Source organism: Apodemus sylvaticus, chromosome X, assembly GCF_947179515.1.
Source record: "Apodemus sylvaticus chromosome X, mApoSyl1.1, whole genome shotgun sequence".
NCBI lineage: Eukaryota > Metazoa > Chordata > Mammalia > Rodentia > Muridae > Apodemus > Apodemus sylvaticus.
The window spans coordinates 7,648,705-7,666,512 of record NC_067495.1 but is presented as its reverse complement, the minus strand read 5'-3'; the positions used below and the strand labels follow the sequence as shown (position 1 = coordinate 7,666,512).

Here is a 17,808-nt window from a genome sequence, read left to right as displayed (position 1 = left end):
TTTTTCTTTATTAAGATAGTCTCTGTAGTTTGTACTGTCCTATAATTCACAGAGATCTGCCAGGGTGTGACTCCTGGATACTAGAACTAAATGTGTGTACCACCATACCTGGAAGTCTATGTTTTATAAGACTACATCATATATATCAATTCTTTAATGATTTTTTTAACTGGGTAATTCAGACAAAAATTGTCATTTTAGTATAATTTTATTCAAAATTTGCTTCTATAGATAATCCACTTTGGTTTTTAAAGTAAATGTAAAATATAGATCTGGACACCAGGGTCTCTTGAATTCAAAGACAGCCAGGGCTACATAGACTTCTTGTCTCCAAAATAAAAGTAAATGTAAATTATAAATTGTAAGTACTGCAGCAGTGAGTTATATCTTTATACCTTAAAAAAAATCCAAGAAATTAAATGTCTAATAAATAGGTAAAAGTGGTAAATAGATAAAAATAGAATATTTTTACTAGAAAACCCACAAAAATTTTCTATGATGTAAGGCTTAAAGTCTGAAATTGTAAGACAAATATTTCTCTTTCCAGAGTATGTTATTGGTAATATTTAATCCTTTCTTTCAACTATTTAGGAATTAATCGACGATTTCATCTTTCCTGCATCCAATGTTTACCTGCAGTATATGAGAAATGGAGAGCTCCCTGCTGAACAGGCCATTCCTGTCTGTGGTTCACCAGCCACAATTAATGCTGGTTTTGAGTTACTTGTGGCATTAGCTGTTGGCTGTGTGAGGAACCTCAAACAGATAGTAGATTCTTTAACTGAAATGTACTACATTGGTACAGCAATAACTAGTAAGTACTTTAAAACATGTGATTGTAGTGATGATTCTGTTTTAAATTGTTTGCTCTTTTATAAACATCTTTAAGTCATATTTTGGTAGTAACTAGTCTAGGATATTTAGCAAATAGATACAAGAATATAAGTGGTTGTACAGGTACAAGTATTTGGTAAATTAAATGTTATTTTTCAAATCGGAAATATAACCTATCTCCATTATAGTCAGTAAATGCAACCAAAGCCTAAATCTCAGAAAACCTTTCAGGCCCTCACCAAGAAATTCCGTCACATTCTGGTTTTTGTTTTTGTTGTTGGTTGTTGTTTTTGGTTTTGGTTTGAAGCTGTCACTATGTTCTAGCAAGTTTAAATGTAGTGGGGTGAATTTTTTAGCTTAATGGAGGGGAGTTATTCTTTTAAGTGAAATGCTTTTGCATGATAAAGATTGGGGGGGGGGGGGGTGGCTCACACCTGTAATCCCAGCATTGAGGAAGACAGAGGCAAGCAGATCTCTGTAAATTTTAGTCCAGCTTGGTCTACGGAGTGAGTTCTAAGAAAGACAAGTCTACACAGAGAAACCCTGTCTCAGGGCGGGGATGGTATTTAAGTATAAATTGAGTATGTCAGTACACACCTGTAATCCTAGTACCTCGAAAGGTTGCTGTGAGTTTGAAGCTAACCTGTTTCTATCAGCTAATTTTCCATTACTGTGATAAAACACAGCAAGTCAACTTACAGAAGGAAGGGTTTACTTGGGCTGTTTTCTATCACTGTCTCAGCAAGGAAGCATGACAGCCTGTAGGCATGGCAGGAACAGCAGAGCTGACAGTCTGGAGCTGCAAGCAGGAAACAGAATAAACTGGAAATGGCATATAACTTTTGAAGCCTCAGAGCCTGCCCCCAGTAACATACTTCTCTAACAAGGCCACACCTTCCTAAACTTACCCAAACAGTGCCACAGACTGGGAGCAAAGTTAAATGCCCAGAACTATAATATACCTTTCATTCAAAAGGACCACATTGATCTCCATAGCAAATTCTAGGACAGCTATGTCTTCATACCAAGGCTTTGCCATAAATAAAATAAAAAATAAAATAAAATAAAAGCAAACAAGTGCTAGAGAGTATACACTAAAAAGTACATTTTTTACTATCTGTTTCCTTGGCCTTTTTGATCGTCATAGTTCTTACTGAAGTTCATATTTTTCTTATAATCATCTCGGCATATTCAGGTCCTCTGGAAGAACAGCCAATGCTCTTAGCTGCTGAACCCCATCTGTCAATCCCCCTGATATTTTTTGCTTTCTGCTTGATATTGCTGTCATTATTCCTTGTTCAACACATAAGTGGTATACCTGTTCATCTATTGGCTATAAACCCTTTACTTCAGTATATTGTCATTTATTTAGCTGGCCCTCTAGAAAATACTTATATTGTTTCTAGCTTTATGCTAGGTACAAAAACATAAGGATATGTTTAGTAAGTATATCTCCTGTTCTCAGCAAACTTTCATATCCACCGTGTGGTTTGCTCTTCAAAATAGCACTGTGGATATAAGCAGATCGATTTTTAACCTTATTTGCAAGTATCAGAAAAGGACATAAATTCAGGTAGCTTTGGGGCCTTATTGAAACCACAAACACAATTCATTTCATTAAAGCTGAGCAATCACAACATGTTATTATGCATATAAACTAAAAGTTGTTAATGGGCTGGAAAGATGGCTCAGTGGTTAAGAATGCTTGTTGCTTTTATAGAGGTCCTGAGGTTGGTTTTCAGAACCCACATTGGGTGGCTCACAAGTACTATAACTCCAACTCCAGGGCTTTTACACAAATCTCTAGCCTCTGTTCATACATGTATATACAAACATACATATAAATAAAAATACTTAGCAGTTTCTAATGACTGGGTAGTACAGATAACACCAACCCTAACAAGGAAAGGTTAGCTGTGTGCCTTCTCATGTTGACTATATTAGAGACTGCCATAGAAGCAACACCAGGTTAAAAATAATGGGGTTTGTGGGAGTTGGCATGTGGCTCAGTTGGTAGAAAGCATGCTTGACATACACAGAGCAGTGGCTTTGATGCCTAGTATTCCATAAACTAGGTATGGTATTGCGTACCTATAATCCCAGCACTGGGGGGGATTATAAAAACATATAAAAACAGGAGCATCTTAAGTTGAATAGCCTCAGTTACATTGGTAGTTCAAGGCCAGCCTGGCTGTATGAGACGCTGTCTTATAAACATGCAAATAGGGTCATAGATTCGTAGGTGAAGGAGCCTGTAATGACATGGGTTGCTGTCTTTTGTTTTTTAAGATTTCATTTTATGTATATGAGTACATAGTAGGTAATCTTCAGATACACCAGAGACAGGCATCAGATGGTTGTAAGCCACCATGTGGTTGCTAGAAATTGAACTTGGGACCTCTGGAAGAGTTGTAAGTGCTCTTAACCATTGAGCCATCTCTTCATCCCATGGGTTGCTGTCTTAAATGCATTTATTAGTAGAGAAATGCCAAGTGAGAGCCCTGCCTCCTATGACTGCTCAGGTAGTAGTGTTTCTGTTTTGTCAGCTTAATAAGAGAACTTAAAAAACACAAAATCATTTCTCCTTGTGCTGTAAAACTCTTTCTTTTTCAGCTTGTGAAGCACTTACTGAGTGGGAATACCTGCCACCTGTTGGACCCCGCCCACCAAAAGGATTTGTGGGGCTGAAAAATGCTGGTGCTACTTGTTACATGAATTCTGTGATTCAGCAACTCTATATGATCCCCTCTATCAGGAACGGTATTCTTGCAATTGAAGGCACAGGTAGTGATGTAGATGATGATATGTCTGGGGATGAGAAGCAGGACAATGAGGTAAATTTCTTTTAATACTTCCGTTCTCTATGTGAAATTCTGGTAACAGATACCATTCTCTCATTGGATACCGAGGGGATAAGTACCATCACCAGTTTCCACAGGATTCCCTTCCAAAAGCTTACTGGTCGAGGATTCTCTTCCAAAAACCCTCACCCCAAGATGTTAAAATTTGCCAATATACAAGTAGTCTGAATGAAACCTATACAAATCTTTTTACATACTTTAGGTCATCTGTAGATTACATATAATCCCTCATACAGTGTTAATGCTGTGCAGTTGTATTACATAAGAATTAGTGATTTTAAAAGTCTGGACATATTTGGTACAAAATCAATTTACCTTTGTGAACCTACAGATATGTTAGTCGATATGAAGATCTAATTGTGTTGTGGCTTCCTTCCTTAGACTGTCAAAAGTGTGTTTGAAAGTGGCCTCTGCCACTTGGGCTACCTCTTAGTGTGGAGTGTGTCTCCATTACAGCAGTTAGTAGTGTTTGATAGAAGTTGAAATTTAACTAGTTTAAATCGATGATGGCTAACCCTTTGATTTTTCTGAGCCATGTTTTGGACAAAGAATTGTCTTGGGACACACTTTCCTCCCTCCCCCCCTTTTGTTTCCCTGATTTTTTTTTTGAGATAGTCTTCCTATGATGTCCAAGCTGGCATCTGAAGGTGTCCATCTTCAGTTTTGCAGGTGATAGAGTTATAGTGTATACCACCTCACTAGGCTAAGGTTTTCACTTTTATCTGTGCCTGCTTCCTTTTACTTACGCTTTTATTTTCCCCCAAGTCTTATCTCTTCCTACTTAAAAAACAAAACTATTACCTACTTCAAATACTGTTTACATGATCTTGTGACAAAAGTTTAAGCTTCCTGAAAAGTAGCCAAAGCAGAATAAATCAATGGAAAAAAATGTAAGTGGTAGCGACAGGTAAAAGTTGATAACCCTGTGGCTTTTCAAAGTTGAGAATGTAGCAGTACTGAAGTTGTGTCTTGTTTGAACCCACACTATGTCTGTTTTTATTGTTTTATCTATCCCTGTTTGTGGTGTTAGAATCCCATGAGTGTATTCTTATTGTCATAAGTGTTTTTAGATATTTCTTCTTTTCTTCCCTTCATTCAGCAAACTTGGACTTGTTCTGAAGAAAGAGCTTACCACCTCTGGGGGCTTCTAAAACAACTCTCCCCAGACCTACTAGATTTAGATAATCCAGGGATTGGGAACTGAGTATTTTTACTTTCTACCAAAGCTTCATAGGGGATGCTTACATCCAAAACCTGGTTAGGACCTTTATTCCTATATTAAAGGTTTCAAATATAAGATGTCCACTAAACTATAAATTTTCCTCTGTAGCCCTTAAAATTTTGAACCTTGATAACTTTCATGTTATACCTTCTACCACTATTTGTTTTTGTTTAACTTAAGGTTCTGACTATGTTTCCCAGGTTGCTCAGTACTTTTCTGGGCTAGCATTAGTAGCTGGGATTCAAGGCACACACTGTGGGTTTTTTTGTTTTTGTTTTGGGTTTTTTTTTTTTTTTTGTCTTGTTTTTGAGACAGGGTTTCTCTGTGTAGCCCTGGCTGTCCTGGAACTCAATCTGTAGACCAGGCTGGCCTCAAACTCAGAAATCTGCCTGTCTCTGCCTCCCAAGTACTGGGATTACAGGCGTGCGCCACCACTGCCCAGCTCAAGGCACACACTGATGCTCAGCTTTACTCCTTGTTTTCCAAGGTCTTAAAATGCACCTGATCTTAAAATCTATGTTTGATTGTACAGCTAAATAATATAAATTGCACTTATTGTTGTGCATCTTTGCTACTATTCCCGGGAAGTATTTTTATCTTTTAAAGGTGTAATTTTGCCCATTAAATAACTCCTCCCAAACGTGACAACAGCATTTGACAGCTATTTTTTAATCTATGAATTTGACTATTCTAAGTACCTCATATAAGTGGAATCATACATTATTTGCTATTCTGTGATTGACTAGATTCACTTTTGCTAAGAGTGGTGTAGACAAGCCTGGAACTTGTGAAGCTCCTTTTAGCTGGATAATACTTTGTTTACCCTTTTCATCTGTAACAGACACTTGGATTGCTTCCTTGCTTTAGCTACTATGAATATTGCTGCCATGAACATGGATATACAGAAATCTCTTAGACCCTGCTTTTAGTTCTTAGCATAGTAGGTATTCTAGTTGAGTTTAAAGTTGAACATTTTTGAACAAAAACTCGTTCAATCTTTCTGCTTTTTTTTTCCTTCAAAGCAGCATCTCTATATATGTAGTTCTGGCTGGCCTACAACTTGCTGTGTAGACCAGATTGGCTTCATACTCACAGAAGTATCCCTCCTAAGTACTAGGATTAAAGACTTGCCAGCTTTTTGTATTTTACAATTTGAATTGTAGGTTTAAGGAGTCCTCTGTCTGTTCAGGATTCTAGAACGTCCTCATCAGATAAGTGATTTTCCATTTTTCTCCTACAGCGTATTCATTGCTTTTCTTGGCAGTATATTTACATAAAAGTTTTTTCATTTGCTTGCGATCCAACTTGTTTGTACCTTTGATATCATAGTAAGAAATTGTTACCAGGTATAATGTCTGGAAGATTTGCCTTCAAGTTTTGGTTTATTGTTTTAGCTCTCTTTTCGGCCTTTGCTGCAGATTGAGTCATTTTTTATTACAACTATTAATGTCTATATTCTCATGTAAAATGGCAGGAACAAACAATAACTGTAAGTTAAATGTATATACCTTTTGAAAATTAAGTGCTTGGAAATAAAGTAAAAGTATATGTTCACTAACTGGAATTTATCTCAACATATTTTACTAAAATTCTGATTAGTTCATTAATAATACTTTTTGGTTTCTAGAGCAATGTTGATCCCAGGGATGATGTGTTTGGATACCCTCAACAATTTGAAGACAAACCACCACTGAGTAAGACAGAAGATAGGAAAGAGTACAATATTGGTGTTCTAAGACATCTTCAGGTTATCTTTGGCCATTTAGCTGCTTCTCGACTGCAGTACTATGTGCCCAGAGGATTTTGGAAACAGTTCAGGTAAAGTATGGATGGACAGTAATTAAACATCACTTAATAAATAGCCCATATTCCTAAGATACCTTGATGTTCAGTTTTTAAGCAATAGTAATACTCTAACTATCCTTAGATTTCCTTCTTTGTTTTGAGCATGAAAAATTCCATAGTGAAGAATATTTTTTGGTAATTTTTGACATGTTAAAAATTGAAGGTATACTATGTGATATTTTGATACCTATAGGGATAACATTCTTTAGTCTCTTTTTTGATGACTCAGTCACTGTTCTATTGCAGAGATGAACCCATGACCAATCAACTCTTATAAAAGTGGCATTATCGTCATGGTAGGAAGCATACAGGCATGGTGCTAGAGTAGTAATTAGAGCTCTACATCCTAATCCATAGGAAGCAAGCAGAGAAACAGATACAGATCTTAGTGTAACTTCTAAAACGTCAAGCCCATGTAGCTATATATCTTTTACAAGGGCACATCTCTAAATTCACTGACTTTTCAATCTTCCTAATGTTGCAACCCTTTTACAATTCCTCATGTTGTGACTCCAGCCAAGAAATTATTTTCATTAGTGCTTCATTACTATAATGTTGCTATTATAAATTGTAAATATCTAATCTGTAATCTGGGAGGGGTTATGGTTGAGAACCACTGTACCCAATTCAGTTGATTAACTAGGGACTAAGCATGCAAATATATGAGTGTATGGAGAACATTATCATTTAAACCACTGTATTTGAATTTTGTTTGATTTTTGAGACACAGGGTCTCTAATGGTTCTCAATCTTACTAATGCTACAACCCTTAAATAAGGTTACTCATGTTGTGGTGACCCCCAACCATAAACTTATTTCCATTGCTATACCATAGCTGTAATTTTGCTACTGTTATGAATTGTAAATATTTTTGAACCTAGAGGTTTGCCAAAGGGTTACAACCCAGGTTGAGAACCACAGCTCTTTGTATTCCTGGCTTTCCTGGAACTTGGCTTTGTACACTAGATTAGCCTTAAACTCACAGATGTCCTCCTGCCTCTGCTTCCAGAGTGTTGGAATTAAAGGCATGCACTACCATGTCCAGTCAAAAAAATTATTCATATGGGTTTTTTGCCTATATGTGTGTCTGTGCACCAAATCAATACCTGGTGCTATTGAAGGCCAGAAGAGGGTGTTGGATCCTCTGGAATTGGCATTACAAATGGTTCCTAGCTGCTGTGTGGATGCTGGGAACTGAACCACATCTTCTGCAAAAACAAATGTTTCTAGCCTCTTTTAGTCTCTTAAGACATAGCTACCTTGATTATGAACATATCTGTCTGATGCATGTACAATAGAATCATAGGAACACTTCCTACTACTTTCTAAATTATTTTGAGACAAATAATATATAACAGTTTTCACCTATAAATACTTCATTGTGTGTCTTTGTATATAGTCAGCTTTTGAACTTTCCCATTATCTCAAATATTTTTCCCCAAATCAGAAGCCATGTGAAAACCATATACCATAAATAGTATTTTCTTTTTCTCCTTCATGTTCTCACTGCATAGTGCCCAGTGCAATCCAGAGGCTTGATCAGATTAGCATGATATTTTTGGTTTTATGCAGGATATAGGCATGGCTACTAGATGAGTGATGTGCCTACAGTTTTTACCTCTATGAGGAATTGGTTGGTACGTGGCATTTTTCTGCCTCTTCTCTTCTTTAATCATATTATTCAGCTTATACAATGAAATTCTTCTAGCTATTAATCTATCAAGAGAACAGGTTAATTTAGAGCAGTTTTGACAATTTGAAATCCAAGATTGAACATTTAAAGGAGGAAGACTGATTGATTGCCTTTGGTTAATGGTGGTGATAGAGGCCCACCATTGCTGGCTTGTGTGTAGGAGAAAAACCGTGAACAGAAGGAATAAGAATAGACAGGGCCAGGCTTGCTCTTAATTATAATCATTTGGTGAAAACAGTCTTTAGCTTATATAGGTGGTGAGGCACTGCCTCACCAACTGTTTTGCTATCCATATCATGTTTCCTGTAGTTTTACAATAAAGACAGCATAAATGTGGTGCTCTAGAAGGTTGATTATGATGCTTGTTTTTTTTTTGTTTTGGTTTTGTTTTTTGGGGGGATTTTTTGGATTTGATTTTTTTCGAGACAGGGTTTCTCTGTATAGCCCTGGCTGGCCTGGAACTCACTCTGTAGACCAGGATGGCCTCCAACTCAGAAATCCACCTGCTTCTGCCTCCCAAAGTGCTGGGATTACAGGCGTGCACCACCACCGCCCGGCTTTTGGTTTTGTTTTTAACTTCCATTCATGTTTTTAAGTTAATACCTACTGTGCTATAGTACTCCAGTAAGAAACACTACACGGTGGTATAGACTTGCTAAGCGGTGGTGCCACATGCCTTTAATACCTGCAATCAGGAGACAGAGGTAGAATTTGAGCCCAATCTGATCTACATAGTTCCAGACAGCTAGGGCTATACAAAGAAACCCCATCTTTAAAGAAAGAGAAAAAAAAAAGCCACTGTACTCTTCATAGCAATATATAGTGTTTTGTTGTTTAAGTGCTGCTTCAGGGTGCAGGGTTAAGTAATATCACACTTGTCTAGCATGCCCAAGGGCCTTAACTCCCTCCCATCCCTAGCAGTGGAAAACACAACTCCACCAAGGGACCTCTAGGCTTATATTTTGGTGTTTTGAAATTTATTGTTATTTAAGACTTGTGTATAGTCAGCCCAGCCTAGCCTTGAAATCGGGATCCTTTTGCCTCCGTTACCTAAATACTGAGATTATAGGTACATGCCACAATGTCAGGTATTTTATCTCTTCTTACATGCTTGGTGTTTCCTGCTCCATATAGTAGTGAACCTCACAATTAGGTTTGTATGATTGGTTATTTGCAATTATATTCAGATTAAACTTTGAGGAGAGCAAGAAAAGCACATTCATTAATGATGTCGTTTGCACATGCATGAGCATCTGTTCACTTAATAACTCATTATAAGAACTGGTATCTTGGTATCTTAACAGATGTCTATGTTGTAAGGTGCATATGTGTTTCAAAGTATGGTGAATTGTTACAGCTTGAAAGTAAATAGAGTAGACTAGACTACTGTTATTTCCAATAATGTAACAAATATTAGGACTAATTTTTTTCTACTGTTGCTATGTGTAGGGTTTTTTTCTAAAATATGTGATATTATTTGCTATATATAAGAAATATTTATTGAGTAATGCTGTAGCATATATAAAGTACATTTGTCATAATCTCTTGGAAAGAATGCACTTAGATCCTCTGTGTGTATTATTCTATGAATACAATGTCACATCAGAACCTCAGCTGAAGCAATGGCTATTCTCATTTTGTGTTTTATAAGTATGTATGTATGTATGTATGTATGGTATGTATGTATGTATGTATTTATGTATGAATGATAGTTTTGGAATTATTTTGTCTAACTTAAGTCCTTAGAGCACTGAAAAGAGATTAACTATAGAATAAGTGGAGTTTTTCTTTTTTCATTTAGAAAAATCAGCTTAATGAATGTAGACATACACATTCTTTTTGTCTGTAATCCAAAATTTGGCAAAATGCTTAGTAAAAGCATCCATATAAGGTCCACCATCTCATTTTAATGGTATCTACAGCTGAGTAAATGCATGTGTATGGCGTACCATCTGAAGCAACCACCTTTCTTAGAGCCATGCTATCAATCAACCATACCATTGGTTCTGTGGCAATTCTTTGCCGCTTTAATACACTGTTACTGTGACTCTCACTGTCCCCCTCAATACTCTGAACATAAATTGCTGACTTTTTGTGTTGTTTCAATATACTGTCAGTATAATTGCCTTACCCACAACTATAACAAAATTTTATGTTGTTGTTGTCACGTTACATGTTATATTCCATTCATTTCTTAGGCTTTGGGGTGAGCCTGTCAATCTTCGTGAACAACATGATGCTTTAGAGTTCTTTAATTCGTTGGTGGATAGTTTAGATGAAGCTTTAAAAGCCTTAGGGCATCCAGCTATGCTAAGTAAAGTCTTGGGAGGTTCCTTTGCTGATCAGAAAATTTGCCAAGGCTGCCCACATAGGTAAGTGCTAATATATAATACTGTTATATGCTAATAACAATAAAATTCTTACTAGTGCTAATATGAAAATGGATATGCCACTGTCTATTAAACTCCTACAACTACAACTGAATAAGTATAGTGAATATCTGAGTACTGTTGGATTTTTTTAAATAACTTGATTTCTTTTGGTGTTTTTAATATCTTACTATTTCATACTTTTAATTCTTTTATATTCTCCTATGGAACTGAGATGACAATTTATAATGACTAGAGATGTTACAAGTTTGCCTTTTATCTTAGAATTTAGATAATATAGATACACTGAGTTTAGAGGATGACAGGCTACAGGTGTTACTTTTTAATGAAATAATTACTTTTAAAACAATATCATCTATTGCCATCTTTCCCACACATACCTATTATCATCATTCTTAAGGTTTGTATACATACAGATACTATAAATGTTTTTAAGGTTTATTTATTATTATATATAATAACACTGTAGTTGTCTTCAGATACCCCAGAAGAGGGAGTCGGATGGTTGTGAGCCACCATGTGGTTGCTGGAATTTAAATTCAGGACCTTCGGAAGAGCAGTCAGTGCTCTTAACTGCTGAGCCATCTCTCCAGTCCCCTCATAGACTTTCTTAAGGCAGAAAATCCAAATTAAAACAATTGAAGCTCACTGTATGCCTATAATCCTAGTACTCCTGTGCTCCTGTGGCAGGAGGATCGTCAAGACTAGAGGTGACTAGATTCTTAAGAGCACTGACTGCTCTTGAAGAAGACTGGGTTTCATGTTGGCTCACATGTTGGCTCACAACCATGTGTAACCTTGGTTTTGGCAGATCTGATGACCTAGCCTCCTCAGGCAGTAGGCATGTATATGGTACAGGCACTCATAGTTAATCTAAAACAATCTATATGCATTCTCTCTATAAAATATTAAATATGCATTACTGACTGTCAAATCACACCAACATTGTATTTCAGTGCTATAAGGAAATCTGTTACTTTACTATGTATGATAATTTAATAATTAGAGGTTCTGGAGATCCAGCTTACTGTTTAAGAACTGGCTGCTCTTATAGAAGACCTCAGGTTCAATTCCCAGCACCCACATGGCGACATAGCAACTGTCTGTAACTCCATTTTTCAGGGGATCTAACACATCCTCCTAGCTTCCTGGATACTGGGCATGTACATTATATATAGACATACATGCTAGCACATACATTTCTTTTTTAAAAAAATAACATGAAATAAACCAGAGTTTAGCAGTTACAAGCTCTTGCCTGCTCTCCAGAGAAACCAAGTTTAGTTTCATGACACACAACTCAAACTCCAAGTGATCCAACACCCTTCTCTGGCCTTGATGAGCATACAACACATAGCAGACACACAAACTTACACATAAATTTTAACAATAACAAATGTTTTTTAATTGGGGATAGTGAGGTGGTTCAACTGATAAAGGACTTGGAGGCTCAAATTGGCAAACTGGAAGGAGAGAACCAACTTCACAAATTTGTCCTCTCACATGCCTTGCTATTACATGTATGTATTACATGTATGCAATAGCACATGCAGCTACACACACTATAGATAATAAATTTTAGAAAAGTTTTCAATTAAATTCTTTTAAAACAGCAGTTTGCTATCATAGAACTTTATTTGCCTAGAGTAGTAGTCAAAAAACCTATAAATTATATGGGCCTTATGTAGCCAATTACCTGTTTTTATAAAGTTTTATTGGAACTTGCTCACTTGGGCTGGAGAGATGGCTCAGCAGTTAAGAACACTGACTGCTCTTCCAGAGGTCCTGAGTTCAATTCCCAGCAACCACATGGTGGCTTACATCTGTAATGGGATCCAATGTACTTTTCTAGTGTGTCTGAAGACAGCTACAGTGTACTCATATACATAAAAAAATAAACCTTTTTAAAAAAAGAACTTGCTCACTCCATGTATACATACTTATCTACTTTTGACTTTGGCTAGAATGGCAGAATTAAGCAGTTGCCACAGGGGCCAATAATTAATGTCCAGAAAAATCACACCTGAAAACAACATAGTACTATAAGAGCTTAAGCTTTTTGGTTGGTTGGTTTGGTTTTTTGCTTGTTTTTCCAAGACAGGTTCTTTCTATGTATCCCTGGGCTGTCCTAGAACTAAAAGAAGCTGAACTTGAACCTAGAGATTTGCCTGCCTCTACCTCTCCCAGCTGTCCTGTCTTATTTCCCACTTCACTCAAGTGTGGGTGGTGATAGTTCTCAAGCAATTTTGTCATGAAGGCAAAGGACAGCATGTAATCAACCTAATGTAGTGACCAGCACAGTCTAAATAACTAGGAAATGCTGTCCATATTGGTAATATTCCATAGCCTTAGAGGTGAAGTTTTAAGTATTACAAATTTAGTTTCATTAGAACTGAAGAGTGACCAATTCTAGACACTATTGTGGATGCCAACAAGCACTTGCTGACAGGAGACTGATATAGCTTTCTCCTGAGAAGCTCTGCCAGTGCCTGACAAATACAGAAGAGGATACTCTCAGCTAATCATTGGACTGAGCACAGAGTCCCCAATGGAGGAGCTAGAGAAAGGATCCAAGGAGCTAAATGAAGGAGTTTGCAGCCCTATAGGAGGAACAATGATATGAACCAACCAGTAACACACACACACACACACACACACACGGAGCTCTACCAACTAAAGAGTACACATGGAGGGACCCATGGCTCCAGCTGCATATGTAGCAGAGGATGGCCTTGATGGACATCAAAGGGAGGAGAGGCCCTTGGTCCTGAGAAGACTCGATACCTTGGTATAGGGGAATACCAGGACTGGGAAGCGGGATTGGGTGGGTTAGTGAAACATTTGAAGTTTAAGTAAGGAAAATATCTAATAATAAATGTCAAGAAGACTATCATGCAGCGAGTTAATGCAGATGTCTATTTATCTGTAATTTCCATTAGCATAGTGGGATATATTTTATTTATTAATGTTTTTATGTAAAAGGTCCCAGCACACTATGGGTAGTGTCCTGAATGGCCAGGTGGTTCTGAGGTATATAAAAAAGCAAACTGAGAAAGCCAGGATGAGAGTGATAGTAACCTGTATGGCCTCTGCTTCAGTTCCTGGTTCCAGGCTCCGGCTTTGAGTTGTAGCCAGAATTCCTTTGATGATGGACTGTGATGTAGAAGTGTAAGATGAAATAAATCATTTTCTCATCAAAAAAAAAAAACCTGAAGAGTGAATCCTTTTCTGATAACTTCTTAAATCATATCTGTAGGTACGAATGTGAAGAATCTTTTACGACTCTGAATGTAGACATTAGAAACCACCAAAATCTTCTTGATTCTTTGGAACAGTATGTCAAAGGAGACTTGCTAGAAGGGGCAAATGCTTATCATTGTGAAAAGTGCAACAAAAAGGTACGAATTATCTTGTTACGATAATGATGATACCTCTAACAAAGTAATGGGTAGTCAATAGTTTCTAATGAAGAAAAACAGTTTTATTTGAGGGTGTGTGTGTGTGTGTATGTGTGTGTGTATTTTAAAGGAAGAAAGTTCAAAAGTAATACTAGAATAAACAAAATTGTAATAGCTTAATACCACCTTTGTTATATGAGTTAACTTGGGTAAATTTGCTTCTGCCTAGAAACAAACTTCAAAACTGATAGAGGAAAAAAATTCCTCTTATCCAGAATTGTTTTGCTGAAACTATTATTTTCTTAAATACAGTAAAATTTATTTTTTACTACCTGATTAGATTTTGTCCTTGGGAGCTTAACTCTTCAAGGAAGAGGGACATTCACACTTAAGACTAGTAAATTATGTTATCTTTTCTGGATTCAAGGCCTGTCTGGGCTACAGAGCAAGTTCAAAGCCAACCAGAGCAAAAGAGAATTGGAGATATAGCTAAAGGATGAGTGCTTGCTTAACTCTCTGATTTGGGGATGGTGGTGTTTGCTTGGATTTGGTTTGGTTTTTGCAATGGATTGTACCTACTAATTTTCTCTATTGATTTTAGGTTGATACTGTAAAGCGCTTGCTAATTAAAAAATTGCCTCCTGTTCTTGCTATCCAACTAAAACGATTCGATTATGACTGGGAAAGAGAATGTGCAATCAAGTTCAATGACTACTTTGAATTTCCTCGAGAGTTAGACATGGAACCTTACACAGTTGCAGGTGTTGCTAAACTGGAGGGGGATAATGTCAACCCAGAAAGTCAGCTGATACAACAGAATGAGCAGTCTGAAAGTGAGAAAGCAGGAAGCACAAAATACAGACTTGTGGGTGTGCTTGTACATAGTGGTCAAGCAAGTGGGGGACATTACTATTCTTACATCATTCAGAGGAATGGAGGGGATGGTGAAAAAAATCGTTGGTATAAATTTGATGATGGAGATGTAACAGAGTGTAAAATGGATGACGATGAAGAAATGAAAAACCAGTGTTTTGGTGGCGAGTACATGGGAGAAGTGTTTGATCACATGATGAAGCGCATGTCGTACAGGCGCCAGAAAAGATGGTGGAATGCATATATACTTTTTTATGAACGAATGGACACAATGGGTCATGATGATGAGGTGATAAGATACATATCAGAGATTGCTATCACCACAAGGCCCCATCAGATTGTTATGCCATCGGCCATTGAAAGAAGTGTACGGAAGCAGAATGTTCAGTTCATGCACAACCGGATGCAGTACAGTTTGGAATATTTTCAGTTTATGAAAAAACTACTTACATGTAATAGTGTTTACTTAAACCCTCCTCCAGGTAAGTGTCAATACTTAGCTTCTTAGAGCAAAGAGTAATTCGTATTTCTAAGATTTATTAGTAGGCATAGCTCTGTGTGTGTGTATGTGTGTTGATTTTATTTTTTTAAGACTGGGTTTCTCTGTGTACCTCTGGATCTCCTGGAATTCATGCTGTAGGCCAGGGTAGCCTCAAACTTAGAGATCACTTGCCTTTGCCTCCTAAATGCTAGAATCAAAAGATGTGCAACACCACCACCCTGCTAGCTTTATTCATCTATAAATGTTTTGCCTTCGTGTCTGTGACGTATGCGTGCAATTCTTGAGAAGGCCAGAAAAAAGGCTTTAGATCCCCTGGAACTGGAGTTGCTGGGTGGTGCTGGGAGCTTAACCTTGGACCTCTGTAAGACATTGGAGTGCTCTTAATTGCTGAGCCATCTCTCCAGTGTTTTGGCGGTTGAAGGTGCATGTTTGTTTGGTTTGGTTTTTTAAGATGATGTTTCTTCGTCACCCTGTTTGTCCTGGAACTCAGAGGTCTGCCTGTCTCTGCCTCCCAAGTGCTAGAATTAAAGATATGCTACTTAAATATATAAAATTAACATTTTCATTTTGAATGGATGTAAGTTGATGCTTTTGGCTAAAATTAAATTGAAGATGATTTGTGTTTGAGTACTAAGTATTTATTGTCATACTGTTTGGAGATAAGGTTTTGTTTGTTGAAGCAAATATTTTTAATATATTAGTAGAAAGCATTGTATTTGGTTCTAATATCAGGAATAATAATTTCAGAAGTAATCTAAGAAGAATTTTAATAAATTGAGAATGCAAAGTACAGACTTGTTTGAAAATAGGACTTGAGCAAACTTTTTAAAAATATGTGTGTATGTGTTTTTTAGGCCAAGATCACCTGTCTCCTGAAGCAGAAGAAATCACTATGATTAGTATTCAGCTTGCTGCTAGGTTCCTTTTTACTACAGGATTTCACACAAAGAAAATAGTCCGAGGATCTGCCAGTGATTGGTATCTTGTGGCTTTTTATTCCTGCTTAAGATTTGGTAGTGGTCTGTGTAGAGTGGTCTATTTTTTTGTCAGAATCACAAAACTATCATTCAAACTTAAGAGGCAGAATTTTAAAAAATAATAGTAATAAGAAATCATACTAAAATACTTGGCATAAATTCAATGGGTAAAAATAAGTATAGAGGCCATTATAATGCCGTTTTAGCAATTGTTATTTACTCAGGGCCAGTGAGATGGCTCAGTGGTTGAAAGCTCTTGCCACCAAACCCAGAACCTACATGGTTGAAGGAGAGAATGTATTCCTGCCAAAATAGTCCATTACCTGAGTGCATGTGTGTGCGCGTGCACCCACACACAGAGAAAAAAATAAGGGTAAAAAGCTTCTTTCCATATCCAGAAGATAGTATAGTACGGGAAGAAGTTATTTTGTTGTATTTGGAGACAAGGTTACTCTGTTCTGAAATTCATTCTGTAAACCAGGTTGGCTTTGAACTAAGATTCACAGGTTTTGGGATTAAAGGTATATGCCACCACCTCTGGCTAGTAGTGGAATTTTAATGAACAATATAAGCTTTTGCTAATTTTATAATTCCGTAAGATTAGGCCAATCCATATAGTATTCATCTCTCTTCTCCCCCCAACCCCCACTCCATCCTAACACACACACACACACACACACACACACACACACACACACACACACACACACACACAGGCTTTCTCTGTATAAAACAGACCAACTGGCCTAGAACTCTCTGTAAACCAGACTAGCCTTGAACTCAGATCTGCCTGGCGATTAAAGGCATGCACCACCACATATCATCATTTATTTTAATGTTAATACCAGAAGTGTTCATTACTGCTGTTCTCTGTAATGAAAAAAGATACTTGTTTCTTTTGTTTTGATCCAATTCTCTATCCCTTTACTATAAGAAAAGTGAATTGAATTAATAGTCTGATAGCTGTATTTTGTTTTGTTTTAGGTATGATGCATTGTGTATTCTCCTGCGTCACAGCAAGAATGTGCGGTTTTGGTTTGCTCACAATGTTCTTTTTAATGTTTCAAATCGATTTTCTGAATACCTTTTGGAATGTCCTAGTGCAGAAGTGAGAGGTGCATTTGCAAAACTCATAGTTTTCATTGCACATTTTTCTTTACAAGACGGACCTTGTCCTTCACCTTTTGCATCTCCTGGACCTTCTAGTCAGGTA

The 17,808-nt window shown here is 37.0% G+C and overlaps 1 protein-coding gene across 1 annotated transcript in view; it reads left to right on the top strand.

The window, feature by feature from the left end:
* Positions 1-17,808, top strand: part of Usp9x (ubiquitin specific peptidase 9 X-linked) — a 110,227-nt gene that overhangs the window by 75,156 nt on the left and 17,263 nt on the right. The window contains exons 27-34 of the mRNA XM_052171588.1: positions 592-814; positions 3,448-3,668; positions 6,545-6,735; positions 10,654-10,827; positions 14,102-14,243; positions 14,845-15,598; positions 16,473-16,596; positions 17,580-17,805. Coding sequence (XP_052027548.1) covers positions 592-814; positions 3,448-3,668; positions 6,545-6,735; positions 10,654-10,827; positions 14,102-14,243; positions 14,845-15,598; positions 16,473-16,596; positions 17,580-17,805 — 2,055 coding nt within the window. The remainder of the gene's footprint in view (positions 1-591; positions 815-3,447; positions 3,669-6,544; positions 6,736-10,653; positions 10,828-14,101; positions 14,244-14,844; positions 15,599-16,472; positions 16,597-17,579; positions 17,806-17,808) is intronic.